Genomic DNA, 26,457 nt, shown 5'->3' with positions numbered 1-26,457 from the left:
TACTAATCAGTTATGCATTGCCATTGCTCAAACGGCGAGCGTGCACGAGTATGAAATCACACAATTTCGTGCCATCATATAGAAAGAACAAATTGGTAATTTCCGGGTTTTTAGGGTCTTAATTACTATGATTATAAAGAGAACAAGATTTTGCGTCAATTAGGTTTTGACATTATTTTGATCAGTGACTTTTCATCTTTCCAACGAATCTCAAAGTAAACAAATTAATTATGTACCAAAGTCAGGAACCAAAAGCGAAATTTCGGGTACAAAATAGCTGTTGAAATGTTACAAAAATAACGACAATAAAAGTGGTGAAAAAGGATCGTTTCAAAATTGTGAAATATGGCAAGTTTCATATCAAACTGAAGCTGAGAATCTCGAGAGTAATTACCGTTGCGTGCTGCCATGTTGACAGAAGTTATCGACCACAAAAGCAGCTGCATGTACACCCTTACAAATCTCACAGAAAATCTCGTGAATTTCAGCACACGTGAATGTACGAGATAACCAAAGAGACGCTGAATAAAAATCAGCGTATAGCCTCATTATCGCGCACGCTGCGGTCTGACTGTTTTGTCCGATTTGAACGACGGTTTTGGAGGTCAATGAATATTCATGAGCAATGACGTAAAAAATACGCCAACTACTGTTCGTTGATTAGCCATCGACAAAATGTTTTATGTATTAGGTCATGCATAAAACATTTTTTTCATTCCCAGAATTCCCTACGATTTGAGCACGAAAATGGCGGTTGTATGAACTGCGACTTTCAAGTTATTCAATTACGAACAATGAAACATTTTTCTTTTAAGTGAATTTCTATTATAATAGAAGTTTGTCAAGTACATCTTAGGGAAGCAGAAAATCTTCAGGCGAACATTGACATCGAACTCGAAGTGATACCCTATGATATCAAGAAAAGTAAGTAAAGATCCATTTTGTTTGAAGGTCTCTGAAATTATTGTGATGTGTTCGTCATTGCAGTGAGCGGCTCCCCGCATTGTCACAACGTATTACCCGGTTAACCCCCTACGCCATCCTATTTTCTTTCTTCTGACCAAAGAATATTAACTGATTGAATGAACTCTAATTTAAGTCATCGACGGTAATATTTTTAGAAACAATCAGGATTTTACCGTAGATCTAGGTTATTTCATTAGAGCGCATCTCATAATTTAAAGTTCAGTTCATAGCTTGATTACCGATAGTAATCGGTCGTAGATGTGGACCTGTTGTAGACTGCGCAAATGGCTCATTGCTAGTCCAAGCCGATGAGATCTCGTCGAGCAGAATGTGATTTTCAATCCGCCGGTGCTAGCCGGCTGTAACACCAAGAAGCGACTGCGTTTCCTGAGCTGGCGCGGCTATGACTTTACAGTGTGTTAGTGTTACAGTAAAGCCTAGATCTAGACTAGTATTCATAGCATATTCTAGCCTGAATTTTCTGTCTCTTTCGTTCGTTAGCCTCTGATTTGGGTAGGGTCGGCTCCTCTCTTTAGCCGACCCTACCCAAATCGGAGGCTAACGAACGAAAGAGACAGAAAAATTCGGGCTATGCAGGCCTAACTTTAGATCTAGCAGTTGCACTGTCTTAAGTAGATCTAGAAGTCTATAGAATTCTAGACCTAAACAGCATTTAACCCCGAATCTAGTATAGATCTAGGCCTAGTCTACTCTAACAAAAAATTCTAAATAAATTAAATGCCTGATGTAGATTTCCTCTAGATCTAGGTGGATCAATGTGGAAGTTTGATATGGAGGGGGGGGGGGGGGTGCACAATCATTCTGTGCCCCCTTTTTAAGATGTGGCATAGCCATAGGGACGGGTCTAGATCTAGGTCCAGAGCCACCTACTAATAATATTAAAAATAGGCAATTAGATCTAGATCTATAGCTTGTAGCAAAGACTTCCAAAGCCATGGGTCTAGGCTCGTTTTTGATCCACTAGACTAGACTAGTCGTGCACATGTGTCATTATTGTGATCCAGGTCCAGATTCAGCTTAGTTTGAATGTAGATCTAGGCTAGATCTACCAACGACAACAAAAACAAAACAAAAAAGGTGTCCCCCCCCCCCTCCCCACCTCCCACTTCCCCTGATTTCGCTCTTAGTTATGTCATTGTGCCTTGTTTGAAATAATTAGTTTATTTTCAGGATTTTATGCCACTCCTTAGTTTTATGTTGGTGAGAATTCCGGATCCAACCCTACAATACATATGACATGGATATTTCTTTCTCTAAAGGACATGAACAAAGTTATAAACAGATAACTTATGCATGCATTATGATATTAGCAGGAACCTTACTAAGTTTCTGTTTTCTTTTAATTGTAGATGCTATGGAACAAAGAAGCAGATAATGATCACAGAAGTGCAACAAAGAGCACCAGGACCTGATCAACAAATGTATCTAATCAGGAACAGGACACCTAAGACCTAAGTTGAACTTTGGCAAGGTATGTTTGTATGAAGTTCGAAAATATTCAGGCTGTATAATCTAAGCCCATGCGAACACCACACTCGACTTGGACTATATACAAAGATTTGGGGAACTGTCATCTTGTGTTGCATTATATCTTGTAATTCTCAATTATTCTCTAGCTTTTTATTTAGGTGACAAACTATGGTGTTGCTACAGTTTATTCTCTCAGCATATTAAAAGATGTACTCAAAGGTACTTTTCCTAAATATTACATTATATCTAACAAACTTTTGTTCACAAAAGTCTAGCAAATAATAACTTAAAATAAATTGGAAATTACTTTTAAAATAATTGGAAATACATTTAAACCTTTACTCTTCTCTTCAAAAAAGGCGCTATCAGATAGACATAAGTTTATCATTTTTTAATAAAATTAAAATGCAAGACCTAAAAAAAGTGGGGAGGTACTATTTCTCAAAATCCAATATAATGCAGCAGTTTTAATCTTATTGATTTCTCCTCTCTTTTTGTTTTTTATTATGCAGGTTGTCCCATGCAGAAGGTTTGATTCCCAGGCTTCTTTTGTACAAGTCCCTTGTCTACCCTCATCTTGAGAACTGTTCCGGTGTCTGGGATCCCTACAACATCTCAGATGTCCAGGACGCTACTTCACAATGGGGACCACAAGAGAACCAGCAGTTTGACTGAGATGATCAGCACCTTTTAGTTGCCTACTATATCTACAACCACAAGGCACTCTGCAAGAAGACTGGGAATGGTGCACAAGATAGTCAATGGTCTCTCCGCTCTCCCTTGAAAATTTCCCCACTGCACTACTTATATAGCTACTTGCGCCCTCTATATAGCAAACAATGCCTAATCGGTGCCTACTGGTCCCCCATGATCCTCTTTTTCTTATATTAATTGAGAGCTGATTTGATGAGATAACCACCTGTCAGTGACCTTGCAGGGTGGTCTAATCCCCTGGCCAAACTACTACAGACGGGCTTTAACAAATCACGAGCAGGAAGTACCATGACATAACCCTCCAGTTGCACCAAGCCAGAAGCGACATAGACAAGTTTGTATTTGCCCAACACTCTGTCCCAAAGTTAATGGAACTGACTTCCAGCAAATATAGTGCATGCTGACAGTCCAGCTGCCAGGGACTACTTCTGAGGCATCTACTCTCCTTATCCCACTTAAAAACAGTCTGTCTTCCTCACACCACTTGTAATCTTTAGTATTAGTTCATCTTCGTGAAAGGCTACAACGCCTTTTGAAGATTACCAGAAGAATAAGAAGAAGATATATCGAGGATCATGAAAGTAATCATATCTTCTTTTAAATGCGTGTACATGGAATATAGTTTTTTGATATTTAATCTTAAGTCAAGTTCTGACAAAAAAATTAGGGATGCTGTACTGGATAGTAAATTGAAGGGGGGGGGGGTTTATAAAATTATGTAGTTCAATAGTAATACTGTAGTAATATAATTATACACTGTCGCTCATAAAGTTGGAATATTTTTGTTTTACCCTAATTTATGGAATTATTATAAATATAATTTAAAAATAATAGATCTAGATAATAGTATACATTCTCAGATCTTATTTTTAAATTATTTATAAAATAATTCCATAAATTGGGGTAAAACAAAAATATTTCAACTAATAGTAACAATAATGACAATGATCATGATAATAGTAGTAATAATAATGATAATACAGATAGTAGTAAAAACAACAACAATAATGTCCAATGTAAGATAAAGTACTCATAAAACTCAGTATATACCTGTTCTTTACATAATAAAATAGCATGTTGATATTATTGAATATTTTTTTCAAAATCTACAGTAAACTTTTACAACTGAAAAATTTGAATTCAAGAGACAGCCCCCCCCCCCCCAATCCATTTGCCATCCTTTTGTTGATGTCATGTTGGATTTAAAAAGATCTTTATAGAAACCAAAAAAAATAAAAAAAATAAATGAGTTCATAAATGTTAATAAATTAGTTGATACTGCTTAATTCTGTTCTTTTCATTTTTTATTTTGTGAAATATATGTGATGATGCTGGTGATTATGATGATGTAGGCACTCTGTAATGATAATGCTGTATGACTGAGGTGAGATGGGGTCTGATGCAGTCTTGTGTAGAATTGAGTATGGTGTTCGACCTTTTGATGTTTGTTTATATCTGGTATCAGCGAGATAGATTTAACCATCTTTCCTAATGAGAGAAAGTGGAAATGTAACAAGAGAGTGGGCAAGACTAATGTATAAATACAGTATAAAAAATGGTTTACAATAAAGATGAGGGGGGGGGGGGGTTAAATAAAGAATAAGTCAATGCCAAAATGATGAAAGCCTATAGGTAATTGGGGTGTGGATGGGGGAGGGAGGTTAATAGAGCCTATGGAAATGTCAATATTGGAAGGGGTCCCTGCATGTATTGAAAATGTTACTGTTGGGGGGGGGGGGGGGCAAATTTCCCCAAAATCAGTGACGACGAATGCAAAAATTTAAATTTCATTGGGGATGGGGCACAATATGAAGAACATTGAAGTCGAGGTGAGAATGATTCATTATTTGGACACTAAAAATATTAATATATCACTTGTTAAGTCGGCTAAATGATCAGTGCAGTTTTTCTGATTTAAAAACTATTTAAGTTAATAAACAAAACAAAAAAAAAGAGGTAAAAAATGAATTGAGGTACAACAGTGAAATGGGGTCATTATTTTTGCCTTTTAACTGAACTGAATTTTAAAAAATGTACTTTCCATCCTGGTGACAGTGAAGTTTGTGGCCCTATAACTAAGTCAACCATTTAAAAGTTTATTACCCCCCCCCCCCCCCCCCCCCCCCCCCCCCCAACACACACACCTCCACAACTCTGCATGACCTTTGTTCTACATTTATCCGGCCCAATTATAGCCTTTAGTCAAGGCACTCGTGCTGTATTTCCCTAAACGCGCCTGAATACATAGACTAATCGCGCGACGACTGTGATCTGTGGGACGAGGTGCGTCAGCAGCTCGGCCTTTACTAACCTGAGTGGTTGTTGTAGTTTATTTCTTTTGTTTTGTATTATATTTCCGCTCCCGAATCAGGAGATAATTAGATGCAAAGTATCTTACCCAGAAAGCCGGCCAAACCGCCCCTTCCAATCCGACGCACCAATCAGAGTAGACGATTCGAGAAAACTTCATGCATATTCATTATCAACATGTATAATCATAAATACATTTTTGAGCGGTTACAGAACGACGAAGGAGATCTCTTATCAAAGAGCCTTGAATATGCGGTCGAAAGGTTGAAATTATCATCTTTTAAGGAGTTACAATCAAAAGCTATAAAATCAGCAGTGAAAGGGGAAGATGTATTTGTTAATCTTCCAACGGGTTATGGCAAATCTGCGATTTTTCAAGCCATTTCACTGTGCAAGGACTTCTTTGTGCGGACGACCACAGTCGCTGCCAGCACACCATCCCCATCGGCGTCTACTCCCGAAGCTGCCCAGAGTTCGGGGCCGGGAGGTACTACTCACACCGCACTGCACTGTCCATTGAAGTTATCGTTTCACCTCTTATTTCTTTAATGAAGGAATGTGAACCAAACTTGTCACACACAATAAAATGATATCTTCAGTATAAGAAATAGCTAGGAAAACTCTTGCACAGGAACCATGCAGAATTGTACTGCATAGAAGATATCTACCCTTTTTTGCACATCTATTACATTATAGACCTAAGCAGAATTACCAGAAATTGATGTCCTTTTCATTATTTTAATTCACTTGCATGCAGCTAGCTCAGCTAGCCCTGCAAATTCAAAGTTCCATGAACGCATCGTTTTCACACGTACATATTCGAGTGTTGTACTTGTAATAACAATTCCGACCAGCTGATCGTGCGAACCACTATGCGTAGGTTAAAATGAAAAACAAGGGAACAAAATTTTACTATAAATCTACTAGTAGTAGCAAAATAATAAATACCCTAGTCAATAAGTAGAATATTGTTTTTGATAAATTCATATTTTATTCGAAATTGAACTAGATATTATTTTATTTTTTTAGTACATTTGAATACCGATTCCCCCACAATTTCATGGACGAAGCCATTTTAAACACCGCGCGGTTAAAACAATTACGATTGGCCACGATCATCACTAGCTGCTGTATATGTAAGACCCTCATGCATATGCATATAATGATGAGCTCCGCTGAAGCGGGGGGGGGGGGGGGGGGGGGGGGGGTCAATGTCCTATATAGGGGTTAAGTTTCAGAGATGGGGGTAATTGTCATCGGGGATAATTTTCTGGGCGTAGTTTGAGTCGTCGAGGGGTAATTGTCCTTTGGGTAATTATCCTTGGGAGTAGTTTTCTGGGGTGTAATTGTCCTTATTATGATAGGCGAATAAGGTGGGAGGCCGGGATTGAAGCCCCCCCCCCCCCCCCCCCCCCCCCCGAAGAATGTTGCAATGATGTTTGGCCGTTCGTTCGAGCAACCGACAATTTCGGGTAACGATGTGGTCTATTGATTTGTAATTTAATGTAGGCCTACTAGTCATGAAGTTAAATTTTGTGACAAAATTAGATATGATTGATATTAAGAAATGCTTGAAGTTCGGTTCTCCGACAGTGATCCCAATGACAAAAAATAGGTCCGGCTTTTAAAAAAGTTGCCAGGGTTGGTATAGATTTGCAAAAAGTTTGTATTCATGTTGTGTCGCCTTTTAATCCAGCGTCGTGGCTTTGTAGCGAAAAGAGTGCTTGTTTATAATACGATACAGGATGGATGCATAGGATTGATTAGGTTTTGTTTTATATTATATACCGAGTTTATTATAGTCTTTTTTAATTTATTCCCTCAAGTTTCTTCGATTACACCCATCCTTTTCCCCATTTTTCTTTTAGTCTCCCTCTTCAATTTTATATCCTTCTTTCTTAATACTTCTACGCTTTAGGCTATAATTATTTTTCAATTTTTTTTCTTCAATTGTTTGTGTGTTATCTAATTTTACCAACATGACCAACATGAACCATGACATTTTCGCTGCCATAAATTTCCCTCAGTTGACTGTGAATAAAATAAATATAGGGGTAGAAACTAAAATCCCAGTCTGTTGTTTCATGTGAAATAAACCTATATGAAAGGCTATCGAAAGAGTAGTATAAATAATACATTAAGGGCATACGCCTGTCAGGCCTTTCAAATTGCTAAGGTGATTCTTACGTTGTTAGTTTTGCGAAAGTTTTATGGCGAATAAAAGGTGAACATTTTTCATCTCTATCCAGGGGCGGATCTAGCTTTTTGCTCAGGGGGGGGGGGGGTTGACCAATAATGACGATGCGGAGCATCGTCCACGAGCCGCGAAGCGGCGAGCCGATTTTTTATGGGGTGTTTATTTGAACCCCGTAAGTGATGTTTTCCTGGCATCTATTAACACAATGGAGACCATAAAAAGCAGTGCATGATAACGTCTTTTTAAATCAAGTAACAGTTAAATACACAGTTATATCCAGAGTTGTGTTTGGTTAAGTTACCAGATGAGTTGAATATCTTCTCACAATATTTGCACTTGAAAGGGTTTCTCTCCAGCGTGCGTTCTTTTTTCTTTCTTTTTTTTTTTTTTTTTTCTTCTTTTTTTTTTCCTTTTTTTTTTTTTTTTTTTTTTTAATGTGGGGATTTTGGGGATGAGAATCGGCAACGCTGGCCTAGCTTGTCACTTCGGCGGTGGCCCGTGTCCTCAAAAAAGCTGATGGGGGGGGGGGGGGCAAGGGACTCTGTGACATTTGTTCGCCCAACCCCCCCCCCCCCAAAAAGAAATAATAATAATAATAATAATAATAATAATAATAACAATAATAATAATAATAATAAATGAAATAAATACATAGAAATAGAATAAAATAAAATTACAAGTTTAAAAAAAAAGATAAGATTTAAAAAAATGGTCCCCGGATTTTTTTTTTGGGGGGTGTTGCAACCCCCCCCCCCCCCCCCAACCCCCCCTCTAGATCCGCTTCTGCTTCCATAACATAAATATCTCTCGGCAAAAAAATGAATGAATATTGAATAAATAAATAGATGAATGGATGAATTTAACATGTAGCATTATGTAGAAAATGTGGGGGGGGGGGGGGTGGGGGTATAGTGCCAAATTTAGAGAAGGACAATTTTCGGATGTTACTTTTACTTTCAATCCAAAACTTTCTTTTTAACTGAGGTCTCCTTTACGTACGTTGATGCCACTAAAATGCAGAAATTGCAGGAATTTAGTTGTTCTCGGTAATGTCAGCAAAATACTTAGAGACTACACTGTTAGAACAAGTATTACAATTTTTAATCAAGTTGGTTAAAATTTTAATCAACCACGGATTACCAGGTGAATCACACAATCGTTGGTTAAACTTTAACCAACAGCCTGTTGATTAAAATTTAACCTGTGGTTGATTAAAAATTTTAATCAATTATTGGTTAAAAAATTTGCTCAATGTTGGTTAAAATGGTGTTGATTAAACTTTAACCATTTGTTGATTAAAAATTTAATCTTTTGTTGGTTATTTATGCTTTGTTCGGGGCTGATTCACATTATGTTGGTTAAACTTACATGGGCCGTTGGTTAAAATTGTAACCATTGTAGGTTAATTCTTTTTTGATTCACACGATGTTGGTTAAACTTGGTTACAGTTATAACCACTGTTGGTTAAACTTACGGGGGTTTGGAGGTCTTATCCTCGTGTTTGCAGGTAAGAAATTGTTTAATATGATTATCATCAATGCTAAGATTGTAAGGAAGAAGTGAAATAAGGTTCTTGCTCAAATTAAAAACGCCTTTTGTCCCGGCCCGTAGGTTGTAGCTCAGCTCAGCCAGTAAATGTAACGGATGACCTACCCAAATTGCATGCATAAAGACGGTTCACTTTATGATGAAATCTTATTTTATATTTAATTGTTTTAAACAATTAGATACAATTAGATTTAAAAAATAAGATTATTATTCATGCATGCAATTTGGGTAGGTGATCCGTAATAGGCCTACACTTCTCCTTTTGTAATTTGGTCTGCCTCCTTCACGGTTGAAGATTCTTGCAGACTGATGAGTGTGTGTGTACTGTGCTTACGAGAGAGCCAGGTGCACGGTGCAAGTGAAATGTTACTTATTGGTTGAGCTACGTACAGCCTAGAGGACACAAATCGTTTTTGATTTGAGCAAGAACCTTATTTCACTTCTTCCTTACAATCTTAGAATTGATGATGATAATATTAAAATAATTTCTTACCTGAAAACACGGAGATAAGACCGTCCAAACCCCCATTTCTCAGGTCCTCGCGACAACCTCCATTGTTAATTTTGTCGCACGCGTAAACTGCATGTACTTTGCATGTACTTTATTTGTATGTCGAGCGCGCGATCGCTAGCTACGCGCTTCGATATCGTTCCGTTGGGTCACGTGACCAGTACTTTAATCAACATTGATTAAACTTTAACCAGAAGGGGGCTATCATTACTGTCGGAATTTTGTTTTTAATCCATGCTGGGTTACAATTTTTGCCAACGACTTAGACTTAACCAACATAGGTTAAAAGGAATAATTTTGATCAACACTGTTTTTAACCAACGCAAGATTAAAAGTAAATTTTAATCAACACTACATTTTTAACCAAGGTTGAGCGTTTTTTAATCAACAATTTTTTAACCCGCAGTTTTTTAATACTTGTTTTAACAGTGTAGCTTTCAACCCTCTTTGGTTGTTGAAGTGGCTAAAAACGTGAAGGTGGTGCCCCCCCCCCCCCACCACCCCCTTTTGCCGTTTATTACTACATTCTTTGCAAAAACTGACTTGCCATGGAAGTGAATCGACGACTTCGTTTTCAAGATCATTTCGGAAAGTTTTGTCTTTCAAGTTGAACTATTATTATTGAATGCATAAAATACTGCATAATTTAGAACAACTAGAAAACAAAAAACACAACAACTTGAAGTCTTGAACAAATAATCAAACAGGAAACCACATTTGCGTCACATAGGCCTACCCTAAAATTGTAATGATGATGATTAAGACGATGTCGGCGATGATGATAATTCCTATGACGAAAATGCTATGCTTTTCCAACCAATATCCTAAAAATATACGCTAATTTATTTTTTAATCAAGATTTGAGAGATGTCGAGAATAATTTGCAGTTTAAAAAAAAAATTAAAAAAATGAAGTGCCATTACTCTCTTTCCAAAGTGTTTACTTTAATAGTGGTAGTTTTTTTTGACAAAATGTTGTTATTGTGGATTTTTTTTTCTTCCCCTCTCCCGATTAGCGATAGAACACTGAAGATTTGACTGAACACATTATTAAAACATCATAGACAAGTCGCAGGATTTTCCAAAGGCAGTAAAAAATTGTTTTTCCAGATCAGAAACTGATAAATAACAGTGCACTTGCATTAGGCCTACAGAGGCAAGAGAAGAAATAAAGAAAGAAATATCAATTATCAAAATAACATGTAGATCGAATTCTACTGGGAAGCAATTTGATTTGGCCTAACGTGTACCCGAGATGTTTCCTTTTTCTATACTTTTGATGCGCGCCCACCATCGGGCCGCGGAATTAGGGCGGGTCTAGGCGGAATTAGGCAAGGAAAATGCCTCACGCAGACGGCGCGCTACGGACAATCGCTTATGATTTCGGGCGTAAGAATGGCATAGCTAGATTTGCTAGAATTTCGGCAACAAATTGGTATACATTAGCGCCTGTATAATTCATTTTCAGAGAAGTTATCTGAGAAAAACTGCCCATCGGGCGGAAACCGGGCAGGGTACGGTATACTAACAACAAAAAAATGAACAAAAGAACAAACAAACCATGAAAACTATACTTGACCTAAAGAAAGACTGTACTACAGATCAAGAATTGTTGGTTGCTTAATTAACCTACCACTTCGGGTTGTAACATTTCTTTTATAGGCGACATATGATTGGATTGTTCAGATTTACATGTATAGACCAGCAAAATATGACATTATTATCCTTAAGAAGAGTACTAATTTCTTCAGCTGTCCTATACCGGAACATGAAAATAAATTCAACATGTGTGATGTGCAAGGGCGTTTAACTATTACTTTGCGACCTAAATATAACTCTCTTTCCTTTCTGAAAAAAGGGCATACAAAAACATAATGGAATTCATCACCAGACTCATGCATATCACAACATGGGCATTCAATACTAATTTCATTAACAGCTTCTTTGAATCTGTTATTATTAATTGGTAAACGGTGTGACCTACATCTAAAACGGCTCAGTGTTATTCTATCTTTTTTACTCAGCAAAACTAAATACCTTTCAAAGAGACAATCCTATAATTTAGGCACACACTGTTTGTCCAGATTGTTGCCATCACATCTTGTTTTGAAATATCGTTTAATCTCAACTTCAGAGTGCTCAGTATCCAACTATTGCTAAATCCTTCCCCTTGCTTTAGCCAAACAATACCAAGACCAGCAGGGTTCAATATTTTTTCAATACAAGATAACCACTTGAAAGAAGTAGACATATCTACATTCTGACTAATTAACCTTTGCAAAAAATAAAATTTGACTGAATATTTAGAGGGAGAACCTTTTACTATTCTTAACCAGAAACTAACCATTCGATGTTTGATACTGTTAGCTAGCCATGCCCTCCCAGTTTCTCCATATATCATACAATCTGGTGTAAATTTATTTACACATAACGCTGACCTGAGAAATTTTCTATGGAATATTTCAATTTGACTCAGATCTTCATATCCCCACACTTCGCATCCATAAATGAGTATTGGTAATACAAGTTGGTCAAACAATTCACATTGAATATCCAGTGGCAGTGTGAGTCTTTGAACCTTTAATGACATAGAGAAGAGGGCTTTCCTGGCCTGTGATACCTGTTTTGAAATAGCCTTTTTAAAACTTCCATTATAATTAACCTGAACCCCAAGATATACAAAATCATCCACAACATCAATTTCATCTTCTCCAAATCTGAAAACTGGAAATTTACGTACTTTGCCTCTTGAAAATATAAGTACTTTAGTTTTCATAGCATTAACACTTAACTTCCAAATTTTACAATATTGAGACAAGGCATTCAAAGCCACTTGCAATTCCTCTGCTGTGTCAGCCAATATAAGGGTGTCATCTGCGTACAACAATGTGTATAATTGTAAGAAAAGATCTTTGTTTACTTCTTTATCTAAAATGTCATCACATACGTAGGAGATACGTGGCCTCTATACTGCTCCGAGCAGAACCCGATGAGAGTCCCTTTTCTCGGCCTCCTAGTTATCTTCTTCTCTCACATTTTTCTCGTTTTTTTAATTTGTTGTATTTGTCTTCATTAAGTTTGGAGAGGGTGTGCCCCTGTATCTACGCCACCAAATTAAAAAAAAAAATCTCAAATATCATGGCCCATCCACCCCAATCCATCTCTACCTCGATTTGTCAAACTTATCATGCCTATTATATAGGCTATATTACTCCCCCATCCGCATCCCTTGTCGAATTTTCACTTTTTCTTTTTTTATTTGTCTTTTAAGCTATAGCGTACGTTTACTTGATGCAAAAGAGGAGTCAAACTTTGCTAAAAGCGTACTGTTTACCTTATTTTCTTGTGGAAATGCCTAAAAATAAGGGTGGCGGAGGGGGAGGTGGTAAGGGAGGAGGTGCGAAAGGAGGAGCAAAGGCAAAAGGAAAAGGTGAGAATAAGCTGCAAAGCCGTAATTTTGATTGATTCTGAATAAGGTTCTGCTTCAACAAATTTTGTCGATGCCCCACATGTTCATTCTCTTGTTAGTTTTTGTTTCTGTCTCGTTTTCTCTGTCTCGTGAACATATGGGGCCCGTTCCTAGAAACCGTCATAAGTCTAACTTCTTAACTATCCCATTGAAACGCGTGTTAATTCTATAACACACGTTTCAATGGGATAGTCAAGAAGTTAGACTTATGACGGTTTCTAGGAACGGGCCCATGGTGTAGATCTACTCGTTCCTCATACACAGTAAATAATGGGGTTGGGCTGCTGAATCAATGTGATTCTAAATTTTCCTGACTTTTTTATAGTAAAATATGTATTTAATTAACACGTCTTGATCGTGAGCATTGATTGATTGAATCTCCGTCACTATTTCTAGTAGTAAACTTGTTGATGTTCAATTTGATTTGGAATTTTGGTTGTTAAAAAATGTGTACATTTTTGTGGGTTGTACTTAGACTAGAGTCTATTTACAGGGACCGAGTTTTTTTGGCACTCAAATTTGTTTTGTCGAGTTTATATGAGCTGACATCGAACGATGAAACATGAAATGGGATGTGGCGGAAGAAAATCAGCGGATTTTTTTTTGGTTTTACTTTTTATTTATGATTTAGAACTTTGAATTTAATAGTTAGAAATTACAGAACTAATTTATTACGGTCATTTACTTAATTACGTAAGGTAACAGTTTTTATTTTGGAGCATCATATTGAAAATTAACTAGACTAATTCAACATTAATTTTTATTTTTCTCCCATTCGTTTTGTTCAAACATATATGCATGATGTGTGTGCAAGATTTGTACTCTTTTAGCACTAGTCGGGTACGAAGTCAATACCATTTTCGATATTTAGACCCTGTGCATTGTAGGAGTGGTTTGTGATGTTTGTCTGTTTGTATTGAAGCACTTACAAATATGACTATTTTAACTAAATGATTCAATGATTTGTGAATCTTTTCATTTATAAATTTGTCTTTTCACTCATTAAAGGTGGAGCCACAGGAGATGATGATAGTGGAGGAAAGCAGAAAAAAGGAGGAACTAGTACTGTGAAGGTCAGACATTTCTCAATTTTGCTAGCTCACGGTAGTAAAAAAGAAAACTATTATGTTATATATTCTATAAATGTGTAACTTTAAATACCTAGTTCTCTAGTTTGTAAGGAATAAACTGGAAAAGTATCCAGGGATAGCGAGTTATTTTGTTCATATTAGTTTTTATGGAAGATAGAAGATAGAAGGAGGAGGAGGAGGAGGAGGAGGAGGAGGAGGAGGAGGAGGAGGATATGTGATATAGAGCATTGAATTTGATAAACCATGTTCTTTCATTGATTTGTCTTTTTTTCTTTGTCAATTCCAACTTCTTCATTTATGAAAAAGGTTTTGCTTAATACAATCTCCCCTTGTATTGTAAGGTATTCCCTTATATATGGAAAGAATGTCTTCAACTACTAAAGTTGCTTGCAATACAGAACCACTTAAAGCCTGTCTGCATCAGTTTGGCCAGGGGGGGGGGGGTTAGACCACCCAGTGTGGTCACTGACCGGTGGTTTTTTCATCAACTCAGCTCTCAATTAACATAAGAAAAAGAGGATCATGGTGGACCAACAGGCATTGCTTAGGCATTGTTTTCTATATATAGAGGGAGCAAGTAGCTACAAGTGAAGTAATGCAGTGGGGCTTTAAGTGTCTAACTGTTATTTAATACTTCGATATTACTGTGAATTTTAATGGATATCCAATTCCTCAAATGTCTCCATTTCATTTTTTCTTTATCTATATGTTACGACATTGTCTGCATCTACTACATTGTATTTCATTTGTTACTACTTCTACTACAGGTTAGGCACATTCTGTGTGAGAAGCATTCCAAGGCTATGGAAGCTCTGGAGAAGATAAAGGCCGGGGAGAGATTTAATTCAGTAGCAGAGAAATACAGCGAAGACAAAGCAAGACAAGGGGTATGTCAAGAAATTTAGTCTTTACAAAGTAGCATCCACTAGATATTAGTATTTGTATTGTATCTAGGGACAAATAAGTCATAATGTTAGAAACATATGAGCTCAGATCAAACACTGGGTCTAAATATAGGGATATTATTTTGCTGTTCATGTTGAATCATAATGGTCAAGAAATTTGGCGAAGTTCAAAAGCCATTGATGAAATCTGCATTTGGATATGATAGGAAAGTAACTCACTTGATCCAGAATTATTCAGTCTTTAGACTATTGTTCCTATCCATGGTTGCCTTTGGATGGGGTTGTCATCATATTTATCTGGGGCATCTTTCCACCAGTTCTCAAGTCAAGATTTGGGATTGATAGTGGTACTCTCCACAACATCGCCTGGAAGACCATTCCACACATTGATTATTTTCTGGCTGAATGAGTTTTTCCTTAGTGTCTTCCGGCATTTTAGTAGTACTGTATGCAATCGTTATTATATTCTTGTTTCTGGAAGCATAGTTTTTAGTTTTGATTGTTTTTTAACCAACTTTCTGTGGGGTTAGCCAGGATTCGAATGTACTTCTGAATCATAAATTGCATTCTTGTAGGCCTTTCATACTGCATTTCTAAAATACCCAACACTGTACCAATACAAGTAAGTGCTTTACACTATACAGGAATGTTCAATGAGCAGTGATATGAATTTCTTTCTTTGACCTTTGACCTCAGGGTGACCTTGGATGGATGACGAGAGGTTCCATGGTAGGACCCTTCCAAGATGCAGCGTTTGCTCTCCAGCCCAGCAGCACAGACAAGCCCATCTACACGGACCCTCCAGTCAAGACGAAGCACGGTTATCATATCATTATGATAGAGGGAAAGAAATAACACGAGGCTTTGCGCCATCATGGCTCTTCCGTATGTCTTATCTGTATATAAATGTAGGTACTAAGTACATATAAGGGTTGTTAAGTTACAATCAAAGAACAAGAAATGGACCCTGTGGGGAAGGGGGGGGGGGGTGTTTGGTATGTATACATGAATGATACATTGAGATAAAGAAAGAACACAAAGCTCATCTTGGCACTTTAGCTTCAGTATACCTTCTTTGTACACTATATATGTACATAAGTAGGGCTTGCAATCAGCAGTGAATGTAAAAAAAAAAGGGGGGGGGGGTGGTTGGGCACATCCCTTGCTCATGCCCCGCCCCCCCCCCCCCCCCCCCCCCTTAAACACAGTCTAGGCACTGCACTGTAAGTAGGCCTACACAAAATGTGCCCCTAATTGTATTTCTGGAGCCCATTTACATTGACCCCTGTAGGCCCTGTCTTATAATGTTGCAATCCTTCAATCTTACATTTCTTGCACTACAAGTACAAAGTTGAGTCTGATCTGTCATTTATTTTCATGTTAGATTATCTGGAGATCCAGGCTTGTAGAAAGTTGGTAAAAATCAAGTTCCTTTGTATATTAATGCTCTTTACAAACTTCCATTGAGGGTATGTTGATGGATTCTGTTGCATGAATATTATGCCAAATTAATCTGATTTTGAAAAGAAAATACAATGTTTTAAAGAAATTACGACTTTGTTCTATTATCAAGATATTTTTATTTTTTATAAAAGAGAGATAAACAAGAGACAGAGAATGAGAGGGGTAGAGACAGAATAAAGAAATGGAAAGAGATAGTAAGAGAGAGAGGGGGTGATAAAAGTCTCACATTGATATATATTTACTCACACACAACTAAGAATGATAAAATGCATGGCAACACTAGAGTTTTAAAGTCACTTTTAGTTAGTCCTTTAATGATACAACATATATATAATTACATCAACATTATTTTGTAAAATGAGTCATTCATTTCTTCAGTCATAATCAATATGTATTAGTATTTATAATATGCATTTTACAATTCATAGTTCGATGACCTTCCGCCAGTATGGGGGAGGGAGGTCTATAATGTACAGAAGCGAGATATACACCAAGCTTTATTTCTTTGAAATTAGAAAAATAAAAACACAAGTCTTCATTCTTTCACTCTACATGTATTTACACACAAACTTCCATCACCATGCAAAGTTCTAGCAGACTTTTATGAATTGCCGTCGAATGACTAGTTAAATTGCATGCTTCTTACCAAAACGGGTTCTGTCTTTGAGCTTATTCAGATCTGTTTTACATTTATACAGATTTTCTCCAAAAATGTCAAGATTGTGAGAATTTCAAATGCACGTCTTTGAAACACATTATGGATAGCTGAGGCGTAAAGTTATCTTATGCAAATCTTGCAACGTTCCTCTGCTTCTCAGGAAGCTACATGAATACAGATTATTTAATTTTCATCTACCCATCGCTCTCTCTTGCACTGTATGTACGTTCCATAAACTCTGTCCGTCCACATGCTCTTGTGTGTAATTGTAAATATTCCCGAAAATGAAGCAAACAATCCAATTTAAGAACATTTAAGTAAGCTTGTAACACATATTAATGCACAGCATAATAAAACCAGACTGAATTCAAAAATCTATCTCAAATCCCAAGATATAATAAAATTATACAAATTTCTTCTAATTATGTTGGTAATGATACACTATAATTTTGCGATCAGAATTTATTAAGGATAAAGAAAACAAATTAACGATCATAATGCTATAAAACACGTACACACAATGCCCCTATGTCTTTTTGAAATTCATTACCTAAGCGTTAGTCTAGCAACCCACATATAGCACTCCATGTTTTCAGCACACATCTTGGCATGTACATATTTATTGAACATTGTTTGTTTTTTAAAGAGTAACTGGTTCTATTTGAGCAAAGATTACCAAAAATTCAAACACAGAACTTGGTTTTTGAAACAATTATATTTTATTTCTTGATATTCTAATAATTCCATTCATATGTTCTTTACCCAATTGTGCTTTTTTTTTTAAAAGTTCACTAAATTCAAAGGTTTAGTATAACTGGCAACAAAATAAAAATAATACCATTCAAATTTTTGTCAACAACGATATGTCTCCCAGATACATGTAGTTGATTGCACGATGCATATACAAACTGTCAAAGCAAGAAATCTATATACCTAGTCTGCATCAAACATACTCAAATCTTGCCAAAACATTGTATAACCCAAATCAGGGTCTGCGAATCCTTGTCTGTAGACTATCTACATAACCCCTGTGCTGTAGTTCATGACTCGCAACCATAATACAAGGTTAAATCAGACTTGGTTCAATGCAACATTAATCAAAAATGTAATTGTCGACAACAAGTCGGTGCTTACAGACTACATGAAGTCTGTCAAAATACAAGTACATGGCACTTTCCTACTTAGTTTACAAAATAGGATTGCAATATACTGGTACATACATGTATGCACAGGGATTAAACTTACTATAAAACTTTTTACATTGTAAATGTACAAGAAGAAGAATCCTCTCAGTGTAGTCGACATATAGCGAGATAATATTTATTGGCAAACTGGGAATCAACAAAAATAGTTTCAGCATGGAAGACAACTGCATCAGAAATTATAAAAAAACAATCAGATTTGCAACTAACGATCTAGCGAAATTAAACTTTTTCTCAAATCAGATGTATATATACCAGAGAGAAAAGGATTTCACTCAATTGAGCAATTAACTGAAGTGTGTATAAGAATATTAAAGATTTAAGTGTCGAAGATTGTCAATTTTATGTTCAGAATTTCACAAGATATCTACATCCAATTCTTAGATTTTAGTAGTTTCATTTAAAAAATAATAATTTCAGATAAGTGGAACAGTAGAGTATCATAACTATCTTCTGACCAAATGAGCTATTAATGATATCCCATGCCCCGTCATATATATCAAATTATGCATTCATAGAATGAAATCAAATCTAGCCTGATTTTGATTTCTACTGATTGATGTCTCTGCATAATTCTATTCTCTCTTAGCACACACTTGATAACAAATAATAGAAATTAACATATGTTAACACTGATATGAGCAATGCAAAAAGAAGATATCAATTATGGTCAGTTACAAGATCAATTGAAAGGATATGATGATTAAATGAATACAAATGGCATGAATGAAAGCATGGGATATTATTACATAAATGATAACAAAAATATTTCAATCTTTTGCATTATAAAAATGAAAGCAGTATTAAGCAAACTAGAAAGCAAATCAAATTGTACAAAAATGATCACATCTAAAATGAGCCATATATATTTTTTCTTTTTGAAAGATAAAAAATGTTATGAAAAGCTTAGCTGAGTGACCTCAAGCATTAACAAAAAGTATTCAACAGCTTTGGAGCATTTTCAAGAAAAAAACAGAAAAGCCAGACAGACAGATAGACCCCAAAATGGTTCATAGGGAGGTGGTCCTTATAAAAAGGTTTCCTTTAACACACATGTTTCAATGAGAAAATCCACTGAAGCTGGTAAAGAAAAAGTATTTTTTTTCATGGACTTGTTGCTACGACTATAAAACACGTTTTGTACGTTAATAAAGAAAGGATAAATATGGCTCATGAATTTGAGATCATTTTCTACTTATTGCTCTTTCACCATGGGTTATTCACATTTTTAAACGATATTTTTAGCTTTTCTACAAAAATAAAATTTCAAAATACACACACAAAATGAAATACATGTACATCAGATCACTTTACTACATATTTTGTATCAATTGAAACAGTGTATATACAAACTGAAGTGCAATTCTCTGATCCATTTTTATCTGGTTCCATATTATTTGAAACAGTTGCTGCAGTAAATAATATGTGTGTGTACAGGTAATCTTTGTCTTTGGTGGCGTATCATTTTGTTGTGGTTTTATGTTGCCCAGGATCTGTGACACCTATCCATGAAGTGTATTGGCAATATTTTGTTTTCTAAAGCAGAGTTGAATCCCAAAGTTCAGTCTACTTTCTAGCAAGCAAACGTTGACCCATTGAGAAGTGAATAACTAGATAATAGACAGATTCTCATGCAGCATTTCATTCCTTTTTAAATATTGAATCGTTTCTTAGTGATAAAAACCAATACCATTTTATCAAAGTCACGATAAAGATGGTGCACATTTGTATCCTCACCTAAACAAGATTATGTAATAAATACTTTTTTTTTTCTTTTTTACAAATATATGCATTTCTTAAGAATATAGAGATTGTATTTTCAAAAGCTAGTGATTATGTTGTCTGATCAAATTGACATGGACATGAAGTAAAGAAGTAATAATTATGTTAAACTTAAAACAAGTACACGTATCTCTCCCTCAAATGTGTGATTGGCAATTTAATTCAAGCTGATTTTCCACAAAATAATTCAAAAACCTCAGAAACCTCCTAATACTGGTGGATTAGAACAATTCTCACAAGAGAGCAAATCATTTCAAATCTTTTTGGTCAGAAAAGAAGTCGATTGAAATGAAAATTTAAAAATATTGGTATTCCTACACAATTGTTTAATTAAAAAAAAATTACACGTTTTTTTTTTACATTTGACTCTTAGGAAGTGAGGATTTTTAATCATCTTTAATGTTTTTGTTTTTTTTAATATAGTTTGCTACATGAAAACATTGGGGCTCTTGGCACTGCATTCAAACATTTTTTATACTGTAAGAAACACAAATTATTTGAATTTAGTTTCTACTCCCTTCAAATTTGTTGTCTTCTATAAGAAGCATACACCTACAAGTATTTGGGTTGGGCCACAAAACATGATTATTTCAAAGGGTGATATTAGAGTCTGTTTTTGCGGACTAAAGAGTGTCTGTCAGATTTCAAAGGCCACTTCACATACTATAGAATTCGGTAAATCGTGGCAGGTTTTTAATTACGTGAGCGTAATATGCATCACATTGCTATATCTTCTAACACACAGATAGATTCAAAGAACTTTGTTGCAGATACTGCTTGATCCCCACTTACCATTCACTTACATGTAAAAGAAAGAGAAGATTTTGTATGATAACTAATGTCTTATGAAACTTAAACACACATGCTGGAACTTAAGGAGCCATAGGGGTGCAGCTGATAAGTGGTGGAGGGGTGTAAGAAGGGGTGGGTTAGTAAGAGGGAGAGATAGATGTGGGGTCAATTATGCCAGTAGCGTACGATGGCTTGTCGAACCCACGTCATTTCGGGGCTGGAGGCGTGGCTCTCCGTGAGACTGTTAACGGCCGACTCGGACCGGCAGCTCCCTGGGCTGATTGGACTGAGGGGCGCCGGTCGGATACCCCCGATGGAGTCCGGTTCGGGACTGGAAGCGGATCGGTTGGAGACCACGGAGGAACTACGACTAACCCCGCAGAAGCACTTCTTGCCTGATGCGGGCAGCGTGTTGCCTAGGAGACGGAGGAGGGCCTCGTACTGGTGGCGCTGTTTACGGCCGTCTTCCCCGAGAGGCTCCTTGCTGATGAGTGTGCTGTTGTTGTTCTGCTGTAAGTCTAATCAAAGTAAAGAATAAGATGAAAAGCGTTGATGACAAAGTGAGTACAGAAAGAGCAATTAAAACATATAAATACATCATATAGGGGGACATTTCTCGATATGATACGGACACATACACACATCTACAAACGAATACATATCAAGAGACTTCACACTACATGGACTCAATATAGCAATGATACATCAAATACAAAGCTACATGGAGCTACATCTACATTGTATGCGCTTCATGGAGGTACATAAAATAAATACTTATAAAATATGTGTGATTTGACCTGGCAATGCAAATGGGTTTGTGTAGGTCATAAATGTGTCCTTGAAATATATGTACCGACACTAGTCAATATAAAACAAAATATTGCATTTGTATCATGTATTGTACACGTAGGAATTCATATTGTGAGCAATTTGTATGGATATTTGAATTTAAATTTGATATGTTCAATAAAAATAAATTTCTTTCATTTACATTTTAGATTTCATTACTGAATGCAATGAACGCAACTAATGTCAATGAAGCCTACATGAGCTTGAATTCTGTTTATCACATAACTTTCTTTGAAAAGGCAAAACTGTGAAAAGTGACTTTTGTGCATTGCTTTTGGAATGAAAAAAAAATACTTGCAAAAGATAGAGAGAAAAAGCAACCAGAAAACTGAAGGTGAGCACTTGATGAACACCACATCTAAAACTCATCTGCGAAAAGAGAGAAACATTTATGACAGAAAACAACATGAAATAGGATGAAAGTGACAATCATTTATAGAGAGTAAAATGCCCCAGGTCAGGTCAAATGTTAAAGGTCATTTCTGCACATCCACAATGAATATCAAAGATTGCTTAGCACTGCCGTAATCAAGCGGGCGATATACATTGAATTCTGAGCTTGCCCATCTCATACCAACAAAACTGACTTTTTGATAATTTTGTTTCCAAAATAATTAAGTGCTATTAACAGCAAACAGTAAGAATGACCTTGAGTGAACTTTGACCTGACTCGGGTCATCACAATGAGCAGGGTTTACAACTAGGGTGCATCGAAGGAACCACTTTAAATCAATTTTCTTTTCGCACAAATGGCAAGAAATAAAGGCAAAAAAGGGAAACATTGGCACTACTGCGATGCTGTATCCTAAATATCTACCGGTACTTAAGAATGAAACTATTACTCATATGTAGAGTAAAAAGACTTTTTCATTTTTTAAGAATTTGCTCCCATTTTATGTTAGTTATCCTTGTTATGGATGCCATGATTATTCCATGCTATGAAGTATAATCTTTTGATCATGAAGATTGTTAATTTAGTAGCATGCATCTTGCAGATGTCTAGCGGGACTTATAAATAGAGAGAGAGAGAGAGAGAGAGAGAGAGAGAGAGAGAGGGGGGGGGGGGGGGGGGGGGGTGATACATGGGGAGAAATCCATGTACATCTATGAATAGTGCATGTAAAACATGATATAGAGAGTTCCAAATAAGAAGTAAAGAAGAATTTTCAGTAGGTCCATTTTTTGGAAAATTGCACAAAAATACTAACAATCTAGGATTAGTGAACCAGTGTATCAAAAAGCTTTATGCCCCACTCCTTCTGAAACCTGCCTCATGCTGACGGTCTGTTGAGAGCCAGAAGGGTATTCACTCTGTCTCATGAAATACAAATTAATGCCCTTCTTGCTCCAAATCTAAATCTTCAAATCAAATCCTACCAAATAGGATTGAAATTTATCCATAATGATAACAGAATTAGAGAACTTTGCATACACCATGTACCCAGATCCAAATATTCCAGAGAATTTGAGAAAACAGAATATGTGATGCATCAGAATAACCGATATGTCCAGAAAATAGTAAGAGTGGAAGATCCAGCATTTCAGCCCAAAATATATTTAGATTGTTTAACCCACCATGATGACTTGGAGGCAGGGGAGAATTCGAAAGAAACACAAAATATTAGTTGACTCCAAAAAATGAAATGCAAGCAAATTAATAAATCATGCAAGTATATGTAACATACAGCATGCTTGTGCAAACACACAATTTACAAACGTGCATTGTGACATTATAAAATGGTTGTTAGTACACAAGCATGATAAAATAGAAGGAGGTTCATGAATGTCTTAATACATGCATACAGTCATAAACAAAGGGACTGTACAGACAATGGAACTCGTTCAACACACATATTATACATATATCACACTGAATCACACAGTGATCAAATCATACAGTTAACAACTAAATTATTCATACCCTTATCAAGTTTTGTAATTTGTTAAGAATGTGAAAACTTTATTTGTCCTGATTGATGTTTCTTGAGAATGTGAATTATTGAAGCTTACATCTAAAAGTATTCAACAGCTAGAGGCCCTTATTCGACCAGTCTAGCTCCTTTCATTCTTGAGTTACGAAAAAAAAAAAAAAAAAAAAAAAAAAAAAAAATTTACAAGGGGTATGAATAATTTAATTGTTAACTTAATATGTATACTGTACACCATATGATCCAAATGCGATCTGATTTAATGTATCTCTCATGGCCCTGTTTCGTAACAATTGCCACAGATCTATGAAAGTTCTGCTATTAAAACAGCCAATCAAATGCAAGGATTTCAGTAGTTTATAACCAATATCATATTACTTGTTATTGATAACAATTTTTACGAAACAGGGCCCAGATCGCAGTCGTATCACAGGTGTCCCGTAGGCTTGCAATGCAATTCAATCTTTAACTATGCAGAGATGAGATGACCATGCACAGATTAGATGCATTCCAATATCAGTTAGAGATGATGTTCATTCCGAGTTAGTGCTGTCTCTGATAATAATCCCCAAATCTGCTCTCTTTTTTGGTGAGGGTTAGTTTACCGGTATCCAATATGTAGTGTATGCACTTTAGATTATTCTAAGCAGACCGATTTTGAGAGGTATAGTAAAGAAACTACCCACCCACTAAATCCTTAATCAGACTATTTGCTCCAGAAATTGAACAACTGTGATGTAATTAAGCTACTGGTACTCAAACTTATACTCCCTCCCCTAGCGCTCCCAAAGAAAACGTGTAATGCATGGCAAATGTAATGTCTTTTGCCTGATCACACTACCCCCCCCCCCCCCAAAAAAAAAATAAAAATAACACTACAAATTTAGTAAAGTAAGGGTTAATCCCCACCCCAACTTTTTATCTGGATTGATATCAATGACATAGCAATCAAGGACACCTCCCCCCCCCCATGACCTTAAACAATGGCCCAATTACTCCTAGACTACTATGTCATTCCCATAGGCTTAATGCAGGGACCATCCAGTTCCTGTAGACAATGGTTTTAACATCGATGCATCCTGGTTTGAACCCCTGACTCACTCATTCTAATCCACCTGTTCAGATCCTCTATGTCGATGAGTCTCGACTCCTGTTCCCTCTTATGGGAGTCCCGTGCCAGCAGACACTGCACCAGATCCTCATTCAGCCCTGCAGAGCAAAGATGAAAAAGACAACTTATGGCTTGCCTCTTTAAACTCACTTTTAAAGTTGTAAGTGAAGATTTACTGATGACTATCATCCATCAAGAAATCTAATACATTTGTAAAAAAACAAAGCTACAAACTTTGATTAGTACATTTCAGTATGATGTAGTCAGTGTTTTTTACAAACACTTTAGTATATTTCAAAATGTTGGTACAAAATGCTGGAAATCAATGTCAGCTCTGTTTCAAGTAAGCTCTAGAGGACCTAATAAGTCCTACACCAAGAAAAGGTACAATATGTAACTGAGCACAAAATGCCTTGCCCATATAAAGGCATCAAGAGATTTGATTCATCTTCTTCTTCAATCTGGTTTACAAAAGCATCTTCTTTTATTATCCAGTGAGCCATAGCCACTTATTATACACATTTAGTACACTATATGAAAAGGTGCGATGGTTCAGTGGTAGAGCAGTGGTCTTGTAACCGGAAAGTCCTGGGTTTGAAACCAAGTCCATGCGCTCGTGCCCTTTGGTAAGGCATTAATCCTTGTTAAGGACTCAAAGTGGTATGTCCCCTGGTTACTTAATCACATGTCTATACATGATTTCCTAGCAGTGAGGTAATCCTCAGACATCCTCAAACATCAGATTTCTTTTAAAGATAAAGACCAGTTCTGGTCATGCGATTGCATTGTGAAAGAAATGTTGTGGAATCGATCAGAAAAGGTTGATCATCTAGCATATAAGTATTGGTGTGTACTGCAAGGTTCTGGAATCATCAAAATGATTAGAAATTTGGCTCAGTCTTATAGTAAAGTTACAAGCACTGTACACAGAAAGATGTATATGGGACTACACGACACGTGCGTGACACATGCGCTATATCTATCAGGTCCAAATAGATATAATAATTTACCGAATGTATCAATTATTAGGCGGTTTCTCAGCAAAATCAGTTTGTATCATCACGTATTAGTCAAAACATATTCTTTCACATGATTGGTAATAAGAGCCTCCATTTCTTTTTTTGAGAGGGGGGCGTTTCCAAAACTGGTCTTTACCTTTAAACATCATATTTCTTGTAAAGCACTTTTTACAAAACAGGTGCATTTTCATGATATCATTCATCAAAATAGTGCCAACTCACATCAACAAAATTGATCTTCTAGACAAATACAGCAGACAACTTACTTTCAATTTGTGAGTGGAGATCATTGAGGATGATTTGTAGTTTGCTGACATTCATTCTGCTCAAGGTTTTATATTGGAATCGTTTCCCAAGCAAACTGATGGGTAGATCACCTAAACCTGATAAATGACACTGTGACAAAGAGAAAGATAGACGGTTGATCCGGCGTCAAGGAATAAGGCCTAAA

At 36.3% G+C, this 26,457-nt stretch overlaps 2 protein-coding genes across 2 annotated transcripts in view; one reads left to right on the top strand and one right to left on the bottom strand.

Moving 5' to 3' along the window:
* Positions 1-13,013: 13,013 nt before the first annotated feature.
* Positions 13,014-16,132, top strand: LOC585122 (peptidyl-prolyl cis-trans isomerase NIMA-interacting 4). Its single transcript, XM_030982315.1, has 4 exons — positions 13,014-13,166; positions 14,214-14,278; positions 15,064-15,183; positions 15,898-16,132. Exons 1-4 carry the CDS (start codon positions 13,028-13,030, stop codon positions 16,054-16,056), a joined length of 483 nt encoding a protein of 160 aa, XP_030838175.1. The 5' UTR covers positions 13,014-13,027; the 3' UTR covers positions 16,057-16,132.
* An 818-nt stretch (positions 16,133-16,950) lies between these two features.
* Positions 16,951-26,457, bottom strand: part of LOC585096 (serine-rich adhesin for platelets) — a 63,907-nt gene continuing 54,400 nt past the window's right edge. The window contains exons 9-11 of the mRNA XM_030982313.1: positions 26,273-26,402; positions 24,978-25,085; positions 16,951-21,617 (exon numbers count right to left, since the gene is read on the bottom strand). Coding sequence (XP_030838173.1) covers positions 21,265-21,617; positions 24,978-25,085; positions 26,273-26,402 — 591 coding nt within the window. The 3' untranslated portion in view covers positions 16,951-21,264. The remainder of the gene's footprint in view (positions 21,618-24,977; positions 25,086-26,272; positions 26,403-26,457) is intronic.

Source organism: Strongylocentrotus purpuratus, unplaced genomic scaffold, assembly GCF_000002235.5.
Source record: "Strongylocentrotus purpuratus isolate Spur 01 unplaced genomic scaffold, Spur_5.0 spur5_scaffold_12, whole genome shotgun sequence".
Classification (NCBI taxonomy): Eukaryota; Metazoa; Echinodermata; class Echinoidea; order Camarodonta; family Strongylocentrotidae; genus Strongylocentrotus; species Strongylocentrotus purpuratus.
This window is presented reverse-complemented; position numbering and strand designations above follow the sequence as displayed.

Excerpts from the sequence above, each read along its gene's own strand:
- LOC585122 (XM_030982315.1), top strand. The coding sequence starts at position 13,028 with ATGCAAAAGAGGAGTCAAACTTTGCTAAAAGCGTACTGTTTACCTTAT. Across the intron at positions 13,167-14,213 it reads AGCAAAGGCAAAAGGAAAAG|GTGGAGCCACAGGAGATGAT; the intron begins GTGAGAATAAGC and ends CACTCATTAAAG. Across the intron at positions 15,184-15,897 it reads AAGACAAAGCAAGACAAGGG|GGTGACCTTGGATGGATGAC; the intron begins GTATGTCAAGAA and ends CTTTGACCTCAG.